The sequence below is a fragment of the Colobus angolensis genome, unplaced genomic scaffold, assembly GCF_000951035.1.
Source record: "Colobus angolensis palliatus isolate OR3802 unplaced genomic scaffold, Cang.pa_1.0 Scaffold98, whole genome shotgun sequence".
In the NCBI taxonomy this organism is placed as follows: Eukaryota; Metazoa; Chordata; class Mammalia; order Primates; family Cercopithecidae; genus Colobus; species Colobus angolensis.
The window spans coordinates 5,105,873-5,128,156 of record NW_012123820.1 but is presented as its reverse complement, the minus strand read 5'-3'; the positions used below and the strand labels follow the sequence as shown (position 1 = coordinate 5,128,156).

Here is a 22,284-nt window from a genome sequence, read left to right as displayed (position 1 = left end):
AAAAGAAAAGAAAAGAAAGAAAGAAAAGTCTTTCTACTTTTTTCTATTTCCTGGGTTCTTTATAATAAAGTTTTCTATTTAATCACAGACCAGAGTCCTGCCTCCCCCTCTGCCATTCCTTATCACTAGAGATATTGTGTTGTAAACTAAATAGCAGACCTTTCTTGTTTGCCTCTCCAGGATCTGTAGTGGTTACAGTCCCTGATCTTAGTTTCCTTTATCCTTCACCCTCTCGGGTGGGGAACCTTAAAGTGTTGCACAGTGTGGAGGCTAAAGCAACTCTCTTGGATGCTCATCTGCCATGCTGACTTGTTTTTTCTTTTTACTCTAATTCCATGGAAGATTACATGTTGACTTCTGATTAACCCGAGTTCTGGGAATTACTCTAAGACTTGTACTTTATCTACTGTTACCTTAAATCCTGCCCTTGCGTCAAAACAGCCTTGACCATAAATCCTGCCCATAGGAAGATTCACATAGCACTCTTGCCTCTCCCCGAGGGGTCGACTTCAATTCTCCTACACATTCTTTTCCTTTAGTTTATGTGTCTTGACCCTGGGGGTGACAGCATGGAGATGCACCATCTTTTTTCGCAGCCACTGGGGACATGGCTTCTGTTCATAAGTCTCTATTAAATGTTTCTTTCTGAGAAACTGGACTTGTCAGCCTCTTTCTTTGACTTTTCAGCTTCCGTGGTCTTCGGGAGTAGGTTTGTACATACCGGCTCACTTTGAAACACATACAGTGATATTATGAATTTCGATGTTATTCCATTTGGAATTATTTTTGCTATTGTTCCCTTTTATTAGAAAAGATCGGTTGGATTTGATTAACTTTTTATGTCCTGAATCTGTATATTTGCTCCTTTCTCTGCAATGATAGCCTAACAAATCTTTGTAGCTATTAACTCATTTCAATCTCACTGCAGTTTAACTCATGGAACAATTGTTTTTGCTGAAGTTCACTTTAATATTATGATGATTTAATGAATCAAGAAATTTCTACTTGCAGAGTGCAGTGGAAAAATCAGTGACTGTGAGGTCAGGCAGAACTGGGTTTTGAGCCCGGATTCAGCCCCTTTGCTCATATAGTTTGGCTCTGTGTCCCAACCCAAATCTCACCTGGAATTGTAATTCTCATAATCCCCAAGTGTCAAGGGTGGGACCAGGTGCAGGTAATTTGATCTTGGGGGCAGTTTCCGCCATGCTGTTCTCATCATAGTGAGTTCTCACGAGATCTGATGGTTTTGTAAGTGTCTGGCATTCCCCCTGCTTGCATTCATTCTGTCCTGCTGCCCTGTGAAGAAAGTGTCTGCTTCTCCTTTGCCCTTGCCATGATTGTAAGTTTCCTGAGGCCTCCCCAGCAATGCGAAACTGTGAGTCAATTAAACCTCTTTCCTTTATAAATTACCTAGTCTCAGGTATTTCTTTACAGGAGTGTGAGACCGGACTAATACACTAGCCAAGTAATTTGAGTGCATTATTTACCTTCATTGAGAAGCAAACCTCTATTCTGAAAAGTAAGAACTCTTTTTTTGGGCGGAGGGGGGATGGAGTCTTGCTCTTGTTGCCCAGGCTAGAGTGCAATGGCGTGATCTTGGCTCACCACAACCTCTGCCTCCTGGGTTCAAGCGATTCTCCTGCCTCAGCCTCTGGAGTACCTGGGATTACAGGCATGCGCCACCACGCCCAGCTAATTTTGTATTTTTAGTAGTGATGGGGTTTCACCATGTTGGTCAGGCTAGTCTCGAACTCTCGACCTCAGGTGATCTGCCCACCTTGGCCTCCCAAAGGGCTGGAATTATAGGCATGAGCCACTGCACCGGCCGAACTCATATTTTATGAGCCGGTGTGTAAATGTAGGTACCATTCCTTGCACAGGGGATAGATAGCACAAAGAGAACACCCAGCAGAGTAGTTTCCAACCACATTTGCCTTTCTGGAACTATTGATAATGATATTGACCATTGTGTTGTATACTGACTGTCCTATATAAGTTCGGTTCCAAATTACACACTCTTTTTAGAATTTAGTACTTGGATAAATTTTCTCTCTAAAAAAAATGAATGTACTTTCATTTCTTAGAAAAGGCATCTTCATCTGTTTTCACCTTGGATCTGCAACTGTTGTTAAGGGGAACTGTGTAACCCAGTGTTTCTCTTTGTATCCTTGTTGCCAGGAAGCCCAGAGTCAAGCTTACCATTAAATTTTTGTGTAACGGTAATAAAGACTTTGCTTTCCTCTCCTTTTTAAAATGTTGATGTATTTTTATTCCAATAACCTTATCAAATACTTGGTTTTTACTATACATTCTCTAATATATATTTAAATATATAAAGTATAAATAGCATATTATTCAAATTAATACCAGAAAGTTAACCAAAACTAAAGTGGGAATCACTTTAACCTCATAGGGGCATAATTTTTGTCTCCTCAAGTTTAGTGATTATCCCCATGTGCTGCACTATCTTTAAACAATTACAAGGTAGGTTCTCTAATTCGGAGAAAAATCTAAATCTGTTTGGAACATCTGATTAATTTCTGCATCAAATGTTCTCTTTCTGCCCTACCCCCAGTCTTTTCTGTGAGTTTGTATTGCGATCAGGCAGGAAAAGGATGGGGAGTGTGTGTGTGTGTGTGTGTCTTTTAGATTAACCTATCCTAGCTGTGTTATCTGGCTCACTTTTCTTATCACTTGAGGACCCTGAATTGGTCTACTTTGCCTGCATAGTGGGCTTAAAACAAGGAGTTTCTCTGTATCTTATCTACTTATCATGAAAAAAAAAAAAAAAACCAACACCTTATCAGCAATATTCCTTGATACTGAAGAGAACTCAGCTTCTCTTCTATTGGTTTTCTTTGTTTTTCCTTTCATCTGAACTTTCATCATCCCTCCAGTTATACCATACCTTGATTTCAAATTTGTCCTTAATGTTACACATAAAGGTAATTATATTACATATAAAGATAATTATACATAAGGATTATTATAATATATAATCTTTGTGTATATTAATTTATGTATATATAATATATATTACATATGATCTTTACATATAACATAATTATATTTAAATATATTTTATATATAGAGAGAGAGGGAGAATGCCACCTTGGGCAGGGATAGATGTCCACATTGATGTGTCAGATATACACAGGCTTCAGCACATGGGAGAATTCTGACAACTGAGAGCAGGGGCCAGGGTTCAGAACATGAGGAATGTTAAAACAAAGGCAAATTTACGAAACACCTACTCGGTTTTATACTGCCTAGCATATAACTGTAATGTGATAATGTAATATATACTAAAAAACAATGATACAGAAGAGTTCAGGTAAAGGGGTATCTGTGTCCAGTGAGTCCACCAGGGAAGACACTATATGTGAGTTTCATATTGAAAAAAAAAAGGTTGGGGGGCCTTCTAGGCAGAGGAAAGACCACGAACAATGCAGGAGGACAGTAAAGCCAAGGCAGGTTTGGGAAAGAGTGAGTAATGCAGCCGCCTGAGCTGGGGAGGGAGGAGTAGGAGATAAGATCTAGGGTGCTGGGGCCAGATCTGAGGAAAGGGGAAAGATGGGGCTTTGAATTTTAGGCTTCGCATTGAATACCATTTTAATTATGTCATTTCCTTACTCTGAACTTGCACTGGCTCCTTGCTGCTGGACAACAGGAAGAGCCAGGGGCTGTGTAGGAAGTGGAACAACATGATTATATAGGCATAGGGTGAAAAAGAAATATGAACTCCAACCATGACATTTAAAGACTCTAATAAAGCCCTACTGTACTTCCTGTATTAAACAAGGTGTCAGTTGCAAGTCGAGGCTGCTCAACTGCGTATTCATTAGGGTCACAATTAACATATGAAATCTCTCCGTCCACTCTAGACTGCCCTTTCTCTTTTTCAGAGTTAACATAACTCTGCAGTTACAGATCCTAAAATGCTCACAGAAATACACATGAACAGGCCCCTTTGGGTGTTGGGTCACTGATGGACCAGAAATTCAGTGACAATATTCCAATTAACTGGATGTGTCTGCAGGGACTCAGAGATACTTGCCTGACCATTTTTAATGTTCCACTTGCTGGGGACAATTTCATTGCTTTTCTCAGGAGAATCGCAAAGAACACTAGTACAACTCTTTTTTTTTTTTTTTTTTGAGACAGAGTCTCGCTCTGTCACCCAGGCTGGAGTGCAGTGGTGTGATCTCTGCTCACTGCAAGCTCCACCTCCCAGGTTCATGCCATTCTCCTGCCTCAGCCTCCCGAGTAGCTGGGACTACAGGTGCCCACCACCATGCCCGGTTAATTTTTTGTATTTTTAGTAGAGATGGGGTTTCACCATGTTAGCCAGGCTGGTCTCGATCTCCTGACCTCATGATCCACCCACCTTGGCCTCTCAAAGTGCTCGGATTACAGGTGTGAGCCACCGTGCCTGGCCAAAAACATTATTTTATAGCACTCAACTCTGACTGGAGATTTACGTTAGTGCTCAATAAATTCTAAATGGTTGTTTGAAGCATTTATTTCTGAGATACAGATGGTGATGTTATGACTAGTATAGTTGCTTTATTTATTTATGTATTTACTTTAAAGACAAGGTCTTGTTCTGTTGCCCAGGCTGGAGTATAGTGGAGTCATTATAGATCATTGTAACTTGAAACCTGGACTCAAGCCATCCTCGTGCCTCAGCCTCCCAAGTAACTAGGACCACAAGTGCATGCCACCACACCCAAATTTTAAAAACTTTTTGTGGAGGTGGGGTCTCGCTACATTGTCCAGGCTGGTCTTAAGCTCCTAGGCTCAAGGGATCCTCCTGCTTCATCTTAGTATGGCTATTTTAGTCTCATTTGAATTTATGACTATCCTCAAGAACCAAGAATTTCTTTTTAAATTTTTAAAATTTCAATAGCTTTTTAGGTACAAGTAGTTTTATATTACACAAATGAATTATATAGTGATTAATTTTGATATTTTAGTGCACCCATCATGCAAGTAGTGTACATTTACCTAATGTGTAGTTTTGTATCCCTAGCCCCACCCCCCACCTTCTCCCTTTGAGTCTCTAAAGTCCATTATGTCACTCTGTATGCCTTTGTGTACCCATAGCTTAACTCCCACTTATAAGTGAGAACATATAAGTGAGAACATATAAGTTTTTGGTTTTCCACTCCTGTTATTTCACTTAGAATAATGGCCTCCAGCTCCATCTAAGTTGCTGTAAAAGACATTATTTCATGCCATTTAATGGCTGAATAGTATTCCGTGGTGTATCTATACCACATTTTCTTTATCCACTCATTAGTTGATAGGTACTTAGGTTGGTTCCACATCTTGGCAATTGTGAATTGCACTGCTATAAAATACATGTGCTAGTGTCTATTTTGCATAATGACAAGAACCAAGAATTTCTGAGTTACAAATATTCCTAAAGAAGATGATCAAAATTCACTTGCTGTGCTGTTCAAATGGAAAACAAAAGCAGCTCTATTTAAAAGGTCATTCTCTTATTGATGATTTCCAGAGGTTGATTCCTAAGGTATTATTACATTTACAAGCTTGACATAAGAATTTTCAGAACTTTGGCCTGGCACAGTGGCTCATGCCTGGAATCCCAGCGCTTTGCGAGGCCAAGGTGGAAGGATCATTTGAGCCCAGGAGTTTGAGACCAGCCTAGGCAACATAGCAGAATCCCTTCTCTAAAAAAAAATATTTTTTTCAATTATACAGGCATGGTGTCACGGGCCTATAGTCTTACCTACTCTGGAGACTAAGGCAGGAGGATCAACTGAGCCCAAGAATTCAAGGCTGCAGTGAGCTATGATTCCATCACTGCATTCCAGGCTAGGCAATAGAGTGAGACCCTATCTCAAAAAAAAGAAAAAGAAAGAAAGAAATCTCCAGAACTTTAACATGAGTATATGGATTCACTGTATCTTCAATGTTAATATTAAAGTTAGCTTTATAAAAGGCTTAGCAACCCATGAATTCACAAGAGGAAAGTCACGCATTGCTTGAGGCTAGGGCTATGTTCTGAGAAATGCGTTGTTAGGTAATTTTGTCATTGTGCAAACATCATAGAGTCCACTTACACAAAACTAGGTGGCATAGTCTACTACACACCCAGTCTATATGGCATAGCCCTAAGAATGGCGTAGCCTATTCCTAGGTTACAAGCCTATATAGAATGCTACTATACTGAATACTGTAGGCAACTGTAATATAATGGTAAATATTTGTGTATCTAAACATCTCAACACAGAAAAGGTAAGGTGTTGTGCTACCATACCCATGTCACCAGATGATAAGACATTTTTCAGCTCCATTATAATCTTACAGGACCACTGTTGTACATGTTGTCCATCATTGATTGAAACATTATGCAGTGCATGACTGTATATATCTAAAGGGAGTATTTTTCTCCCCACACCCCAAGCCTGTTGGCAGAGCTTTCTGGGGGCTCTTCCTCTGTTTCTTCAACAAAAACCCCAGATAAGGTCTGAGATCCCTCAACAACTGGAGTGCTGGTTGGGGGAATCAAAGCACCAAAGCACTTGTGCTTTTTACTGCTCTAGTCTGCTGAGCATTGATGAGCAATGTAATCAAGACAAGCTCTGATGTGGTTTATTGTTTTCCTGTTGCAAAAGCTAGTTTTGTCCTGCAGAAGTTATCAAAGTGACTATCCAGGTGGAAAATTCCTTACACAGGCAATTATGAAGGGTCCCTAGTGGTGGGAGGCAACATTACCCTTGATGAATAATTCACTGGTAATTAGTTCTCAAAAGGAAGTTTTATCTCTCATGGGCTATTAGCAATTTATGATAGATTCTCAATTACTTTGTTGAATGCTTTGATCCTACTGGAAATATCAGTCTCTTGTTTTTCATTCCAACTTCCACAATCCTCAGTACAAGAAGGAAGGAAGGTTTAGGAATGTACATGGGAGAAGGTGAGGATCACATACTGTTTACCTACACAGGGGTATCCCTTGGGCAGAGCAGACTTAACACGTCCTAATCATTACATCATTATCACCTTCCCTCACATGCACCCCTCAGCCCTCCTTAACTGTAGTCTACAGTTAAGTAAAGGACACCCTCTTAGATCCAGTCATCCAACTCCCTTGCTGGAAAACTTCTTCAATCCCTCAATTCTTCCTCAACCCCTATTACCAATCCATTGCCAAATCATATAATTTTTACCTCTTAAACTTCTGTCAATAGTACTCTTCATCCCCTTGCCTTCATTTACTACCTGGTATTTCCCCACTTTTAGAGAGGGCCAGGAACAAGTCAAGAGAAGATGGAACCTCATTAGTCCCAGGGCTAAAGGGACATTGGGTGTGCAGTAAGTAAGGCTCTCCCAAGGAAATGGAAGATGCAGAGCCTAAAGAAAAAGCTAAGATCCACATTTTGGAAAGAGGGTCTAGAAGTATCAAATCCAAGACTGCGCATTTGGCCATGAGAGGGGATGGGGTATAGGGCAGTTGCTGAGTAATACTCAGTATTTATATTTAAAGCTTCCACTTATGGCAGGATGTGATGGCCAGGTGAGATGGGATGGGAGGATATTGGAATTGTAATAAGCTCCTAAATCAAGCGTCAATAACAGTACTTAAAATTTTAAGTTCTTTTATTAGTCTTTTTTCCCCTAATCTCCCGCACACAATTCTAAGCTGTATGAGGACCAGGATCTTTCTGTCTTGTTCATTGTCATATTTCCAGTGCCTCCAACAGAACTTCATACCTGACAGACACTATTAAATATTTGTTGAATAATTACATAAATTGGTCTTTACCAAAACTCTAATCTCATCACTCCAATGCTTAGAATTCTTCAATAACTTCTCAAAGCCTTTAGGATAAAATAAATCTGGAATCTTCAGATTAGCACAAAAACAAATAAACAAACAAACAAAAAATGTCATCTGGTTTCTCCAGGTTATTTCCCTACCTAATAGCTTGCCATTTCCTTCCTCCTCTTCCTGCAAGGAGGGAGCGTTCCAGTCACAGTAAACTGCCTGCAGTTATTCACATGAGTCACATTCATTTATCTCTTTCTTCATAACCACAATTCACCGAGCAATAGTTGCTTCAGAAATCACCCTCTCCAAAAAGCTTTCTCCAACTCCATGACTGGTTTTGGTTAGATGTCAAAGTATTTCACATCATCATATTGCAATGTTTCTGTTTTATTTTCCGTGTCTCCTCAAGATATACACTTCCTACGATTGCAGAATTCCCAGACAGCCCCATAATAGAGCAACTGAGTAAGATAATTCCTTAAAATCTCTCTTTGTCTGTCTGTCTGTCTGTCTGTCTGTCTCTCTCTCTCTCTCTCTCTCTGTGTGTGTGTGTGTGTGTGTGTTCTATTGGTTCTGTTTCTCTGGAGAGCCCTAACACTGGTTTTTCTATTTTAACTTCTTGTGTCTAGAACTTAGCACAATGAGTAAATGAAAAATTAAATCTGGTTTGGAATTGCCCTCCCATAACACAAGAAGACTTTGCAGTACAGAGCTGGTCAGCTGGTCAGAAGGAAATACTAATGAGATTGGCTGAAACTAGGTAACCAAGCTTATCCCTCAGCTCTCTGGTTACTTGATCATCTGAGGCATAATAAAAAATAATGAGGAATATATACACTGTATAAGCCTATTTATTCTGTTTGAGTGCCAGGGAAAAGCTTTGCAAAGATTTCAACCAGAACCGCAAACCCTGTGAATTGGGAATAGTTGTGTTGGAGCCTCCTCCCTCCTTAGAGATGTCAATATCAGCTACTCTGCTAGAGTCTAAAGGCTTGGTGTCTTTCTCTATGCATCCTGTCCCACACTTTCTTGTGCAGGCTTTGATTTCTGAGTGAGTGATAAGTCACTGGGAAAGACCTCCACACCAGCTGCTTGGGTCTTCCCATCCTTCAGCATCTGGCTTAAATAAAACCTCAGTATATGTCTTCAGTGAGGTAAGATACGGTGACCTGTGAACAAGCAGGTGACCAAAGTTCTGGGTAAGAATTGCCAGCCTCAGGCTTTCTTCCCCAGTGATTGCTGGACTCCTGGGTTTTTACTTGAAAATGCCAGCTCATTCTCAATATGTATCATGGAGTAAGAACTTGTAAATATGTACTGAAAACCTCTGACAATAAAGTTCTCACCAAAATGTTGCACATCACCAACTCCATCTTCCTTGGGCACCTCTCTCTGGGTATCATCCTCCTCCATTGGGATCTTCTGCTCAATCTCAAAGGATAAACTGAGATCAGTGCCAGCCTGCACACAGCAAGAAAAAAGAGGTACCATGATTAGAAAGCTGAACTGACCTCTGAAAACTCAAGGTCAATAGAACTTCATCTGTTGAGCACAGATGTTGAACATCCGGGGAAACTAACTGCTGCTAGAGTTGAAAAACAGACGTCTTGGATCACCCTGTTATTTCACTGCTATCTTCCCTGTAAAACAACAGAACTTCACCACCAGCAGCACCACTAACAACAAAAGCACACTTTTGTCTAGAATAGACAAATTCTGGCAAACGAGTAATGGACAATGCTTAAACCAAAAGAGAAACCAGTTTCTTAGCATAGTTATTTCTTCTTGGCCATGTTGCTGCTTATTTTCTATTTTTCATCCCATGCTTATTATTTACCCATCACCCTGTTAGGTACTTTGTCTTTATTATTTCTTCTAATTTTCACAAATCCCAAGTTATAGGGAAAGAAACCAGTGTCTTTGTTCTCAAGAGCTTCCCAAAGAGTTCCTGACTTTAAGTCTGGCTTCCTACAGCTGACATGTCTAATATTCTTGTAGACATAGGGGAGCCCCAGGAGATGACCTGGTCCCACTGTCATGTAAGTAAGCGCCCCCATTTGTTGTACACCTTAGTGTGCCAAATATTGTCCCACTTGATTCTCACAATGTCTCTAAGACTAAGTGCTGTCAATTTTTTATTTAACAAATGAGGAGCCAGAGACTGAAGATGAATAATTAGAGAGTTATCAAAAGTCACATAACCAGTGATGTACATTACCTAATGAGGTAACAGTCACCATCTCCTATTCAAATGCTAAAACATACCAGGTTTCGTTTATATTGCTCTTGGTATATTAAGGAGAGTGAACCTTAATGGTGGCAGAATTGGAGGTAGAAAGATAAGTTAGAGGTCTATACAATAATTCAGGGGAGAGATGCTAAGAAACTAAACTAAAGGCATTTATGTACAACAGTGAGATGCAGACTGTATGATATACCTGGGAGGTAAAACGCATCAAGCCAACATGATTTATTGATTCTAGAAGGTGGGTACAGGGGAGAGAGGGTTTGATTTGGGTAAATGATGGATGATGGTGCCATTATCTACAAACGGAAATACTGGAAGTAGGACGGATGTGGAGTGAGGAGGGGAATTTAATTCTGGATGTGTTGAATTGAAATATATCTGTAGGGCATCCAAGTGAAGTGCTGGGTAGAGAACAAGACTAGAGATGTATAGTTGGAGGATGCAGATCAAGACAAGTTTTTTTTTTTTTTTTTCCCAAAATGAGAAGGAGTAAGGCAAACTGCCTCACAGGCTGAGAGAGATGTTAAAGATCTAGGAAACAGAGAGATTAAGTGACAGAGGAATGTCCTGAGATAATAGAGAGAGGATGAGGTCAAGAACCCAGCTGGAGTGTTGGTATTGACTAGAATAATCTCTTTTTATTTCAAGAGAATGGGTAGTGAAAGCAGGTAAGGGTAGATGCCAATGTAGGTCAACAGCTATGTGACAGGAAGGTTATAATTAGAGGATTTTTACATACTGAGGGCCTCATTTTTGTCCATGAAGAACAAGGTCAAGTCTTCCACTGAAAGTCTACCAGCATGAATATTATTTAGGAGATAACTGCTGAAATATAAACTTCCGTAAGTTATACTTAAAAGAAGCTTCAAAAACTTTTGTGCTATAAGCAATACCATCAAAAGAGTGAAATGAGAGCCCACAGAGCAGGAGAAAATGTTTGTAAATTATATATCTGATAAGGGACTTGCAGCTAGAGTATGTGTAAAACTCTTAAAATTCAAAATACTTGGCAAAGCATGGCGGCTCACTCCTGTAATCCCAACACTTTGTGAGGCTGAGGCAGGAGGATCACTTGAGCCCAGGATTTCGAGACCAGCTCGGGCAGTATAGAGAGATCCTGTCTCTACCAAAGATTTTAAAAAATGAGCCAGGCATGGTGCCATGTGTCTGTGTTCCCAGCTACTTGGAGGCTGAGGCAGGAGGATGGCTTGAGCCCAGGAGTCAGGAGCTGCAGTGAGCTATGATCATGCTACTGAGCTCCAGCCTGGGCAACAGAGCGAGACGCTGTCTAATAAAAAAAATCAAAATACCCAAAGTATTTTAGACATTGCTCCAAAGGAGATATACCGAACATCTTTAGCCATTTGGGAAAGGCACATCAATACCACAATATGATACCATTTCACACCCACTAGGATGGCTATAATAAAAAAGACAGATTGTAACAAGTGTTGGAGAGAATGGAGAAACTGGAGCACTCATAGGGTGTTTGTGGAAACACAAAATGCCTCTTTGGCTCACAATCTGCCAGTTCCTCTAAAGGTTGACAGGCTGTCATAAAATCCAGAAATTCCACTCCTATGTATATACCCCAAAGAAATGAAAACATATGTTCTCACAGAAACTCGTATGTAAATGTTCATGGTGTCATTATTTGTAATAGCAAAAAATGGAAACAACTCAGATGTCTTTCAAAAGGTGAATGGATAAAGTGTGATGTATCTATACGATGGAATATCATTCAGCAATACAAAGGAACAAAGTACTGACACAATGCTTCAACATGGATGAACTTTGAAAACATGCTAAATGAAAGAAGCTAGTCACAAAAGATCACATATTACGTGATTACATTTATATGAACTGTTCAGAATAGGTAAATCTATAGAGACAGAAAATAGATTTGTGGTTACCTAGAAGTGGATGTAGGGAAGAGATGAAAGAGGAATAGAGAGTGCTGCTAATGGATGTGGATTTTCTTTTGAGAATGAGGAAAATATTCTAAAATTAGATTATGGATGACTCTTTGAATATATTAAAAACCATTGAATTGTAAACTTTAAATAGGTGAATTATATGGTATGTGAATTATATCTCAGTAAAAGCTGTTTTTTTTTTAAAAAAAAGAGAAGCTTCACAGAAGATTTTTAGGCAGTGAAAATACTCTGTAAGATACTATAATAGTGGATATTGGTTATTATATATGTGTCTAAACCTACAAAATGTACAATACCAAGAGTGAACCCTAATGTTAACTATGGATTTTGTGTGATGGCAATGCATCAATATAAGTTCACCGGTTTACCAGTTGTAACACACATACTACCCTTGGGGATGTTAATAAGGAGAGAGGCCATGTTTGTGTGAGGATGGGGGTATATGAGAAATCTCTGTACCTTCATCTCAATTTTGCTGTGAACCAAAAAATAGTCTTTAAAGAAAAAGAAGCAGAAGCTTAAAGTCTAAGGAAAAGATTGTTGACAGAGGCAAGAAGTGAACACTGCTAAAGACCAGATAATAATAATGGCCATTATATTTGAGCGATTATAAGTCAGGCACTGTGCTAAATATTTTACCTACATTATCTCCTTTAACCTTCACTATAGCCCCATATATAAGGTACTTTCCCCTAAATTTACAGAAATACAATTAAAGCTCAGAAAAATAAAGAACTTGTCCAAAGTCAATAGTAAGAAAGATAGGAAGACAAAATGCAGACCTAGATATGTGCGAGTCTGTTCCTTAATAAATGTACTGTGCTGTCTCCCACAAGCTTTGCTTTGCTTTCTAACTCCGACTTTCTAGGTTCTGTAGAAATGCCAACATCTTCAGGCCAATTTCTTTTTCCAGGACATTCCTACAATGCTCTAGGTCTATCAGTCTTACAACGATAGATAGCATTTCCACCTCTGCAGTCTTAATAAAGGGTTGCCGAATAAACACATTCATAATAAAAATGTTGTGGATAAATGTATGATAAATGATTACTCTCCTTAACTCCTCCACATGCAGGGGTCCTAGAAGCCCAGCTGACACCCTGTACAGAGTGATTTCCTGATGTTCAGAGCACTTAGAGCTAAAGTAACTGAGAGCCTAACCCAGAGAAATTGCATCTCTTTATTCTATTTGAAGAGGTTATGAGTGAGAAGAAAAGAACAAAAGTTGATCTCAACTGTTAGATAGAGAGACAATGCCCATACCCATTCACCTGTCAAGGTGGTTCTTGAGTTCTATAACCCTGATGCAACCTTGCAGCTTTCCTCACGTAATAACTGCAGATATATCTAAATTAGTTCCTGGCATGTAGGAGGGGTTCAAGAAGTTTTCTCTTCCTTTTTCATTCCTTTACAGTTCCCCCCTCCTCCTACTCCTACTCAGTAACCATGAAAAGCTCACCGTTTAAATTCAAACCCCATCTCTACCAAAAATACAGCTAAAAATTAGCTGGGCGTGGTGGCGGGCACCTGTAGTCCCAGCTACTCAGGAGGCTGAGGCAGGAGAATCTCTTGAACCGGTGTGGGAGAGGGCAGAGGTTGCAGTGAGCCAAGATCGCCCCACTTCACTGTAGCCTGGGCAACAGAGTGAGATTCCGTCTCAAAAATAAATAAATAAAATTAATTAAATAAAATTATAAATTCAAACTTCTAGTCTGGAATGGAGTAACTACAAAAGAAGAGAAAAAATACAAACCTAGCTCCCTAGATTAGCTGCCTAAACTCCTCTGTGACCTGGTAATCATGACAAAATGGTATTGGAGACTATCTGCCTCCTGATGAAACTATGAGATATCTGTCCACATATGTCTTTATGCCACATTATTATAATGTGAGAAGCAGTAGAAGAAAAATCGTTCTTTCTAATAAAATGCAGTATACCAGTGTTTGTGTGGGCTTACATTGTGTCAGGCATTGTACTGAAGTCTGTACCGACATCTTGTCATTTTATTCTCACACAGTCTTTTGAGGTAGTTTCTTCTAATTGATAGGCAAGAAAATTGAGGGCAGAAGAGGAGGAATAACTTCTCTAAGGTCACCTAGTCAGTAAGGGAGGGGTCAGCAACCTCCCCTTAATCTATGTGGCCCTAAGTCAGGTCTCTCTATTTCTGTGTTAGATTGTCTCTTTATCCCTTTTGTTATCACCAAGCTCCCTTTCATGGAAACTGTTCTCCTAAAAATGGTACGGAGAAAAATGATTCTAATGTGTAAATAAGATTACAAGCAATTATCCAATATCAATGCAAAAATGCTAGAGTAAATATTAGAAAATAGAATCCAACAACATATTAATAAAATATACTATGACCAAGTAGGATTTATTTTGGGAATGCAAAGATGATTCAATATGAGGAAATCTATTAATTTAAATACTATATTAGTAGATATAAGAAGAATAATCATATATTATCCTCAAATGGGAAAAAAGCTTTTTAAAATTCTTTTAATTTTATTTTATTAAACAAATGTTTTTGGAGACAGGGTCTCACTGTCACTCAGACTGGAATGCAGTGATGTAGTCATAGCTCACTGCAGCTTCAACCTCCTGGGCTCAAGCATTCTTCTGCCTCAGTCTTCCAAGCAGGTAGGACTACAGGCATGTACCACTCTATCTGGCTAATATTTTTATTTTGATTTTTTAGAAACGGGGCCTTACTATGTTGCCTAGGTCGGTCTTAAACTCCTGATCTCAAGCAATTTTCCTGCCTCAGCCTCCCAAAGTGCTGGAATTACAGGCATGAGACACCACACTTGGCAAAAAAAAAAAAAAAGGTGAGGGCTTTCAACAAAACTCAATGCCTATGCCTGATAAAAACACTCAAGAAAATAGAAATTGAGGCATATTTTCTACACTTGATCTTAGCCGTAAGGCCAAGAAATGATGATGCATATTTTTCTATCTCTTGGTCCTAAACCTAGTGTTATGTTTAATAAGAAAATACTTGAGGTATTTCCACTGAGATTAGAAAAAGGTAAGGATGCTTACTCCCTGCATTTATTGAATATTTTTTTCCAGAGATTATAACCAACACAAATTAAAAAAGAAAAAAAATCAATTCATAGGAAATGGAAAAGAAGAAATAAAACTATTTGCAGATGATAGAGTTTACCCAGAGAACCTGAGAAAATCAATGATAAACTCACAGGCCATAAAATCAACTTTATCTTTTTAAGATGCTAAAGATAATGTTAATTTTAAAATAACTTCAAATGTCAAAAGCTGCAAGAATAGCACAAAGAACATTTTTTTTCTGGAACTGCTTGACGGTAAATTGTGAACAGACAGCCCATCATTCTTGCATAATGTGTAACCCTTCAAAGAAGGGCATTTTTCAGATAACCAACACACAAGAATCAAAATCAGGAAATTGTCATTGATACTAACATTAAATTCACAAACTCCATTCCAGTTAGTTAATTATCCCAATAATATTCTTTATAGGATCCAATCTAGGAACATGTGTTACATTTTGTTTCTCTGACTCTTTAATGTTTTTGTTTGTTTGTTTCAGTCTGGAAGAGCTCAGTGCAGATGGCCTCTCATATGCTAATTTATCCTCACTCCCACCCTCTCAGTACCAGGGGTAATGGAAGAGACAAAGAGGGTGACCACAATCAAAACCCATCCTGCCAGACATATAAAATGAAAAATTGCTTGAGTGTGTAGAGAAATCTGGAAGTGATGCTATACTTTTATCTTATTTTTACTATAAAAGTTTTGAAGTAGACTATAAAAATAGGAATATGTTAAATGATGAATATTCATTCTGCTGAATTATTCCTAGATAGAATGTTCACAAGAAAAAATTGTCTTATTTCCAAAATGGTTCTCCTAAATTAGATTTAGAAATATATCTGTTCTTAGGTCAGTATATGCTCAGCACTAACTGTGCTTCAAGAAAATCTCAGAGTCTATTCTTACATTAAATTTTAAACAGGTAATACCGAGAACACAACTATCCTCATTTTGTTAGATATTAATTCTAAGCAAGTTTTAAAAAATATTCTAAACTGACTCAGCCTCAAAGTTCCATTGGAAATTCAGATTGTCACTAATTCTATGGGGCTGTAGTTCAAATTTCTTTATATGTAAAGCCTACAACTATTTTTTCCTAGTTATATTTTTATGGTAATCAAATTATTAGCCTTCATCCACGTTGACTGTCTGAAGGGTTCTGAAAGTGTAATAGGTATATGAGTAACTTCCATGCTGTGCTTGTTTGATTAATTTCTGGGAAATCAACCCAGATATATTATTGGATTTGCTATCATTCTTGTAGAGCTGCTTTCCTGAGAACAGCTTGGAAAGGGAAAGAGGGATCATGGGCAGGGTCAAATTCCTTTTCTGGATTGCCAGAGGCAAGAGCATACTGAGGAACTTTTTAAACATACAGGTTCCTGGCTAGGAGTAGTGGCAGGTGCCTACAGTCCCAGCTTCTCAGGAGGTAAAGGCGGGAAGATTGCTTGAACCCAGGAGTTTGCAACCAGCCTGGGCAACATAGCGAGACCCTGTCTCTAAAACAAACATGCAAACAAATACATAAATAAAAATAAAAGTACAGGTACCTTAACCTCATTCCAGACTTTCTGAATCAGAATCTGCGTTGGTAGGTTCAGTAATATGTGTGGTGTTGTTGTTGTTATTTTTGAGACAGAGTCTCCCTCTGTCACCCAGGCTGAAGTGCAGTGGGATGATCTCAGCTTACTGCAACCTCCACCTCGCGGGTTCAAGTGATTCTCATGCCACAGCTTCCCAAGTAGCTGAGATTACAGGAGTGCATCACCACACCCGGCTAATTTTTGTATTTGTAGTAGAGACGAGATTTCGCCATGTTGACCAGGCTGGTCTCAAACTCCCGGCTTCAAGTTATCTACCTGCCTTGGCCTTCCAAAGTCCTGAAATTACAGGTGTGAACCACCGTGCTCGACCGGGTTCAGTAATATGTGTTTTGAAGAACTTTCCCAAAACAATCTTCTGTAGTAAGCTTAACACTAACCTTGATTAGCTTTGAGAAATTGTGTCCCACAGAATGTCAGTTTAACAGAATGATCCCATAAAAAACTAAGAGGAGTTTTAGAAATTATGCATTCTATAGCCCCTCCTTAGCAAGCTATGGGACATATTAATATATGCATTTAGTATAGGCTCTGAGGAAACATCTACTTAATTTTGTTTAATCCAGCATTTCTCAAATTTATTTGAGTACAGCACACACTTTTTTTTTTTTGGCACAACACAAATTACTATGCACTCCAAAGAACACGACTTTGAGAGAGATTGATATAGAACACACTCCTCTCCATGCCACCCCTTCTTTATTAATAGATCAACAACTGTTTGATGTTAGGCAACTCAGGAATGAATGTAACTTCAAACTTTTATAAGGAATATTGTACAAGGTTGCGTAAGAACTTCCTGCTGGTATTCTCTGGCTCTTCCTCTGTTCATTCTTTTTTTTTTTTTGAGACGGAGTCTTGCTCTGTCGCCCGGGCTGGAGTGCAGTGGCCGGATCTCAGCTCACTGCAAGCTCCGCCTCCTGGGTTCACGCCATTCTCCTGCCTCAGCCTCCCAAGTAGCTGGGACTACAGGCGCCCGCCACCTCGCCCGGCTAGTTTTTTGTATTTTTTAGTAGAGACGGGGTTTCACCATGTTAGCCAGGATGGTCTCGATCTCCTGACCTCGTGATCCGTCCGTCTCGGCCTCCCAAAGTGCTGGGATTACAGGCTTGAGCCACCGCGCCCGGCCTCATTCTTAAGCTCTAGATATTTTTAAAAAACTGATAACAGTTAGATAACCAATGTGCACTGATTTCTTACTCTATGCAGACAGTGTTCTAAGCACTTTGCAGGCATTATACCCCTTCATACACAGCCCGCTGAGGTAGTTTCATTACTATAACAATGTTATGACAGGATACGGAGGTACAGAGATATTAAACAACCAAACCTAAGAAAACTCACAGTGAGTGGTGAAGCAGGTAGTATAGACACTAAATCCAGGTTCTCAGATTCAAAGCCTATAATGTTAACCACTTCATTATTCCACCTGAATAATGTAGATTTGATATAGTTTGGCTCTGTGTCCCACCCAAATCTCATCTCGAATTGTCATCTCCGTGTGTCAAGGGAGGGACCTGGTGGGAGGTGATTGGATCACGGGGGTGGTTCCCTCATGCTGTGCTCCTGATAGTGAGTAAGTTTTCATGAGGTCTGATGGTTTAAAAGTGTTTGGCAGTCCCCCTCACCTCCTGTCGCCATGTAAGACATGCCTTGCTTCCCCTTCAGCTTCTGCCTTGATTGTAAAGTCCCCTGAGGCCTCCTTGGCCATGTAGAACTGTGAGTCAATTAAATCTTTTTCCTTTATAAATTGCCCAGGCTCCGGTTGTTCTTTATAGCATGTGAAAATGGACTAATACAAGATTATTTGGTAATCTCATTCAAAGCCAAAGCTTCCCTTGTTCATGGCTTCCTAAGCCCTGTCCCTAACGCTTGCTCTCTCGTCTGAGCTACAGATCTGCTTCCCTAATTGCTTGTTAGACACGTCAGTGAGGAGCTACAACTGGATTCTCAAACTTAACGTATCTCTGTAGAATCTCATCTTCCCTTTCCAAACTTACCCTTCCTTTTGTTTTCCCTCTTTCCAGCATTCATGAATTTCTTCATATGACAACTGTGAGCACGTACCATGCATTTGGCACTGTGCTCTCTTGGGGACTTAAAGGTGGATCAGGGCTTCTTATTCCTGACTCCCGTTTGGCTCATAACTTCAGTGAACACATGCTTCATCATGACCACTTTCTTCTCTTTCTGCAATTTGTCCTTCCAGATTAGTCTCTCTAGCAGCTGTTTTATTCTGTCAATTGTTCTTAAGTCATATCACTTGAAAAAGAATTTGGTTGTTGGATTATCTTTCTCTGAAAGGTCATTGGCATGTCTGTAGGTGCTGTGGCAGATTGTATTCCAAAAATGACCCCACTGGCTCATCCCACCATGTGTCATTGGCAGCCCTCCATTATGAGGTGGGGTCTACATTTCTCCCCTTGGATCTGGATGGGCCTGTAAATACTAGTGGAAGTGATGCTATGCTATGTGCTTTTCAAGGCTAAGTTCTAAAAGGCAAACACCTTCTTCCTGGCCCTTCAGAGAAGCTAGCCCTTGGAACCTAGGTCCTGAGTCATGAGGAAGAGGAAAGACTACATGGGGTCACTATGTGAGGTGTTCCTGGTGATAGCCCCTGTTGAGGACCCAGCTGACAGCAAGCACCAACCTTCAGACAAGTGAGTAAGGTTTCAGATGATTCCTAGTACTATCCTTTTCGTGTCCCCAGCTGATGCTGAGTGAAGCAGAGACAAGATGTTCTCCCTGAGCCTTAGCTAAATTGCAGAGTTGGAGCAGCATAAATACCATCATTGTTTTAAGCCACTGAGTTGTGAGGTGTCTGTTACACTGCAATCGACAATGAGAACAGGTGCCTACCTTTATTTTCACCAGCTATTGACAGGGGCAGAGTCACATGGCATAAAGTATGGCTACCTGGAAGGAGCTGCTGCTGAGGAAGCAGGCACCATTATTAAGAGTCAATTGTGTGCCATCTGTTTCACATTCTTAATCCTCTGTAGCACTTAATAAAGTACCTTGCATGTAGTATATGTTGAATAAATATTTACCAAATCGAGTTGAAATATGGTGTGATAGTTAAGTCGTGTACGACCTTAGCAGTCAGATATACTATACAAACTGCAACTCTGGATGCTACAGCTGTGTGATGGGAAGCAAGTTTCTTCCCCAATCCCTCAGTTTCTATATAATAAAAATATCATAAAACTCTGAAACTGATGTAAGGATTAAATATTTAAGGCATGTGCAAGTGCCTAAGAATGTGAGGCTCATGGTAAGTCTCTGTCTCTCATTCTCTCTTAAATTTTAGGACAAGATGAGAAAAGATTGTAGTCTGATTGTGAGGGATCTTGAATGCATAGTTAAGGTTCCTTTTTTAGGCATTAGGGACTCATGGAAAATTACAAAGCTGTGATATGCATAAGGCAAGGTTTGAGAAGATTACTATGGCAATAATGTGTAGAAAGGATATCTAAAAACCAGTTCCGAAGCTAAAGTCAGTGTCTAAGAATGTTAGGGTATAAAAAAGGCTTAAAAATATAGCCAAGGGGATATCAGGTCAGGAATAAATAGCAGGATGATATTACAAAGGAAATTTCCATAGACTTTGATTGACTGGGTTTGAATCTACCAATGAAAAAGTTAAGATAAGGAAAGCGAAGTCCAAAATTGGTCATAATAATTTGGCAGCATTTATTTAAAGGATCCCTTATGATTCAACAATTTCACTTCTAAAAAACTGTCTTATAAAGAAAGGAGGGCAAGAGTACTTAAAGTTATATGTCAGAGATATTTACTGCATCTTTGTTTGTGATAGCACAGTGTTGAAACCTGTAATACCATCAGGAAGGTCATGGTTAGGTAGACTACGATATGTTCATACAGTCAAATAATATGAGAATGAGGTAAATCTATATAAACTTACCTGAATGATAAGTTGTAAGTGAAAAGAGCAAGTTGTAAAGCTATATGTGTGTGTATATATACACATATATATATAAATCAGATGAATATATATGCATATATATAAATCAGATGGTTATATATACATGTATATAAATCAGATGACTATATATATATATAATGCCATCTGATTTTTGTTAACAGCAGGAAAAAGCCTAAGTGTTAGAAAAGAACAGCACTAAGATTAATGCTGTTTTCCTCTGGGGAATGGGGATGGAAGGATATGGGAGTGGAGTGATCTTACAAGATTTACTTTGATTAATTGGTACCATTTTATCTTTTTCTTTTTTTAAAATAAAAATATAAGAACATTATATTTGCAAATTTCATACCATTACAAACAGTGCCATTAACAGAAGCAGTAAAGTTGAAAAGATTGTTGGATTCAGGGGAAAGAAACTGATTAGATATAGATTAACTTGTAGAAAGAAAAAAAGAGATGTAGATCAACTTGTATTTGGTATGAAGTGGTGCTGTACCAAAGGGTTGGACTGTGGTTAGAGTTGTGGTAGTCGTTGGCAGCAGTCAAGGGTGTATCTGGGCAGGCTTTCCGGGTTGTGGTTCTTGCAGGGCTCAGACAAGATGTGGTCGATATGAATAGAGCTTGCAGCTAAGACTAAAGGGTCAAAGGCAAAACTCATGAGCCAGTGTCATGGGAAGCAGCACCGCAGATCATTTTTACCATTGCTGGATCCCAGGATTGGAGGGAGTAACTCTCTCTGACACAACCTTGTTCACCCGAAAGGCTAGCTTAGGACATCTGTCTGACTGACCAATAATTTACCCTGGATTCAACATAATAGGAGAGTCGGAAGGTAGTACAACATCCTACTTATGAAATTAATCTTTATTAATTTGTCTATTCCCACCTTAAACTTATTTACATTTTCAAGTTGGTATGTGTCTATATCTGCATTCGTATCTATATCACCCATACCTATGACTATAATTTATATAATCTATCTGTTTAGATAGATACAGATAGATATCCCTGTCTGCCTCTTCTTGTGTGAAACAATTAGCATGTATTCAAATTTGGTCTTGAACAATACTATGTATGTAAGTATGTTATAAAAAATGGATCCCACATGGGGTATTATAGTGGTATGTTGTAGAGCCAGTGTTTTATTATAGAATTACTGATTGCTTCTCCAGATGGGTTTAAATAGATGACTCTAAGAAATATTTTGCAAACTCCCCACTTCTAGCTTACTGTCCCTACAAATGTGCTCATGGGAAGACCCACTTTCTGTTCATTACTTTAAAATGCTTTGGGCAAAGAATCACTTGGATGTTTTTATTAAATAAACATTATCTTCAAAGCCCAATGATGAATTTTTTTAATACATGAAAGTCTCTTTCTAAATCCTTTTCAATATTTAATACATATTATATAAGTATAAACAATACATTTGACATTTTAAAAATGCATATGCAAAGTGAATTGCAGAAGTCTCTAAAATATTTATGATTCTATTATCTACAATTTTCTTTTACTTATCCTATCTCCTGTAGATTCTGATTAGGTATAGGTAGGAATTTTTAAAAAGTGTTATGACTCAAGCCTTTCTTTCTTCCTTCTTTTCTCTTTTCTTTTCTTTTCTTTTCTTTTTCCTTCCTTCCTTCCTTCCTTCCTTCCTTCCTTCCTTCCTTCCTTCCTT

General features: G+C 39.0%; 2 protein-coding genes across 2 annotated transcripts in view; both read right to left on the bottom strand.

Moving 5' to 3' along the window:
* The window catches only part of PHLDB2 (pleckstrin homology-like domain, family B, member 2), a 245,392-nt gene that overhangs the window by 130,755 nt on the left and 92,353 nt on the right, over positions 1-22,284 (bottom strand). Inside the window, exon 2 of the mRNA XM_011932762.1 lies at positions 9,148-9,262. Within this exon, the coding sequence (XP_011788152.1) occupies positions 9,148-9,214 (67 nt within the window). The 5' untranslated portion in view covers positions 9,215-9,262. The remainder of the gene's footprint in view (positions 1-9,147; positions 9,263-22,284) is intronic.
* Positions 8,636-22,284, bottom strand: part of PLCXD2 (phosphatidylinositol-specific phospholipase C, X domain containing 2) — a 170,307-nt gene continuing 156,658 nt past the window's right edge. The window contains exon 5 of the mRNA XM_011932765.1: positions 8,636-9,262. The gene's annotated coding sequence lies outside the window, so the exon portion shown is untranslated. The remainder of the gene's footprint in view (positions 9,263-22,284) is intronic.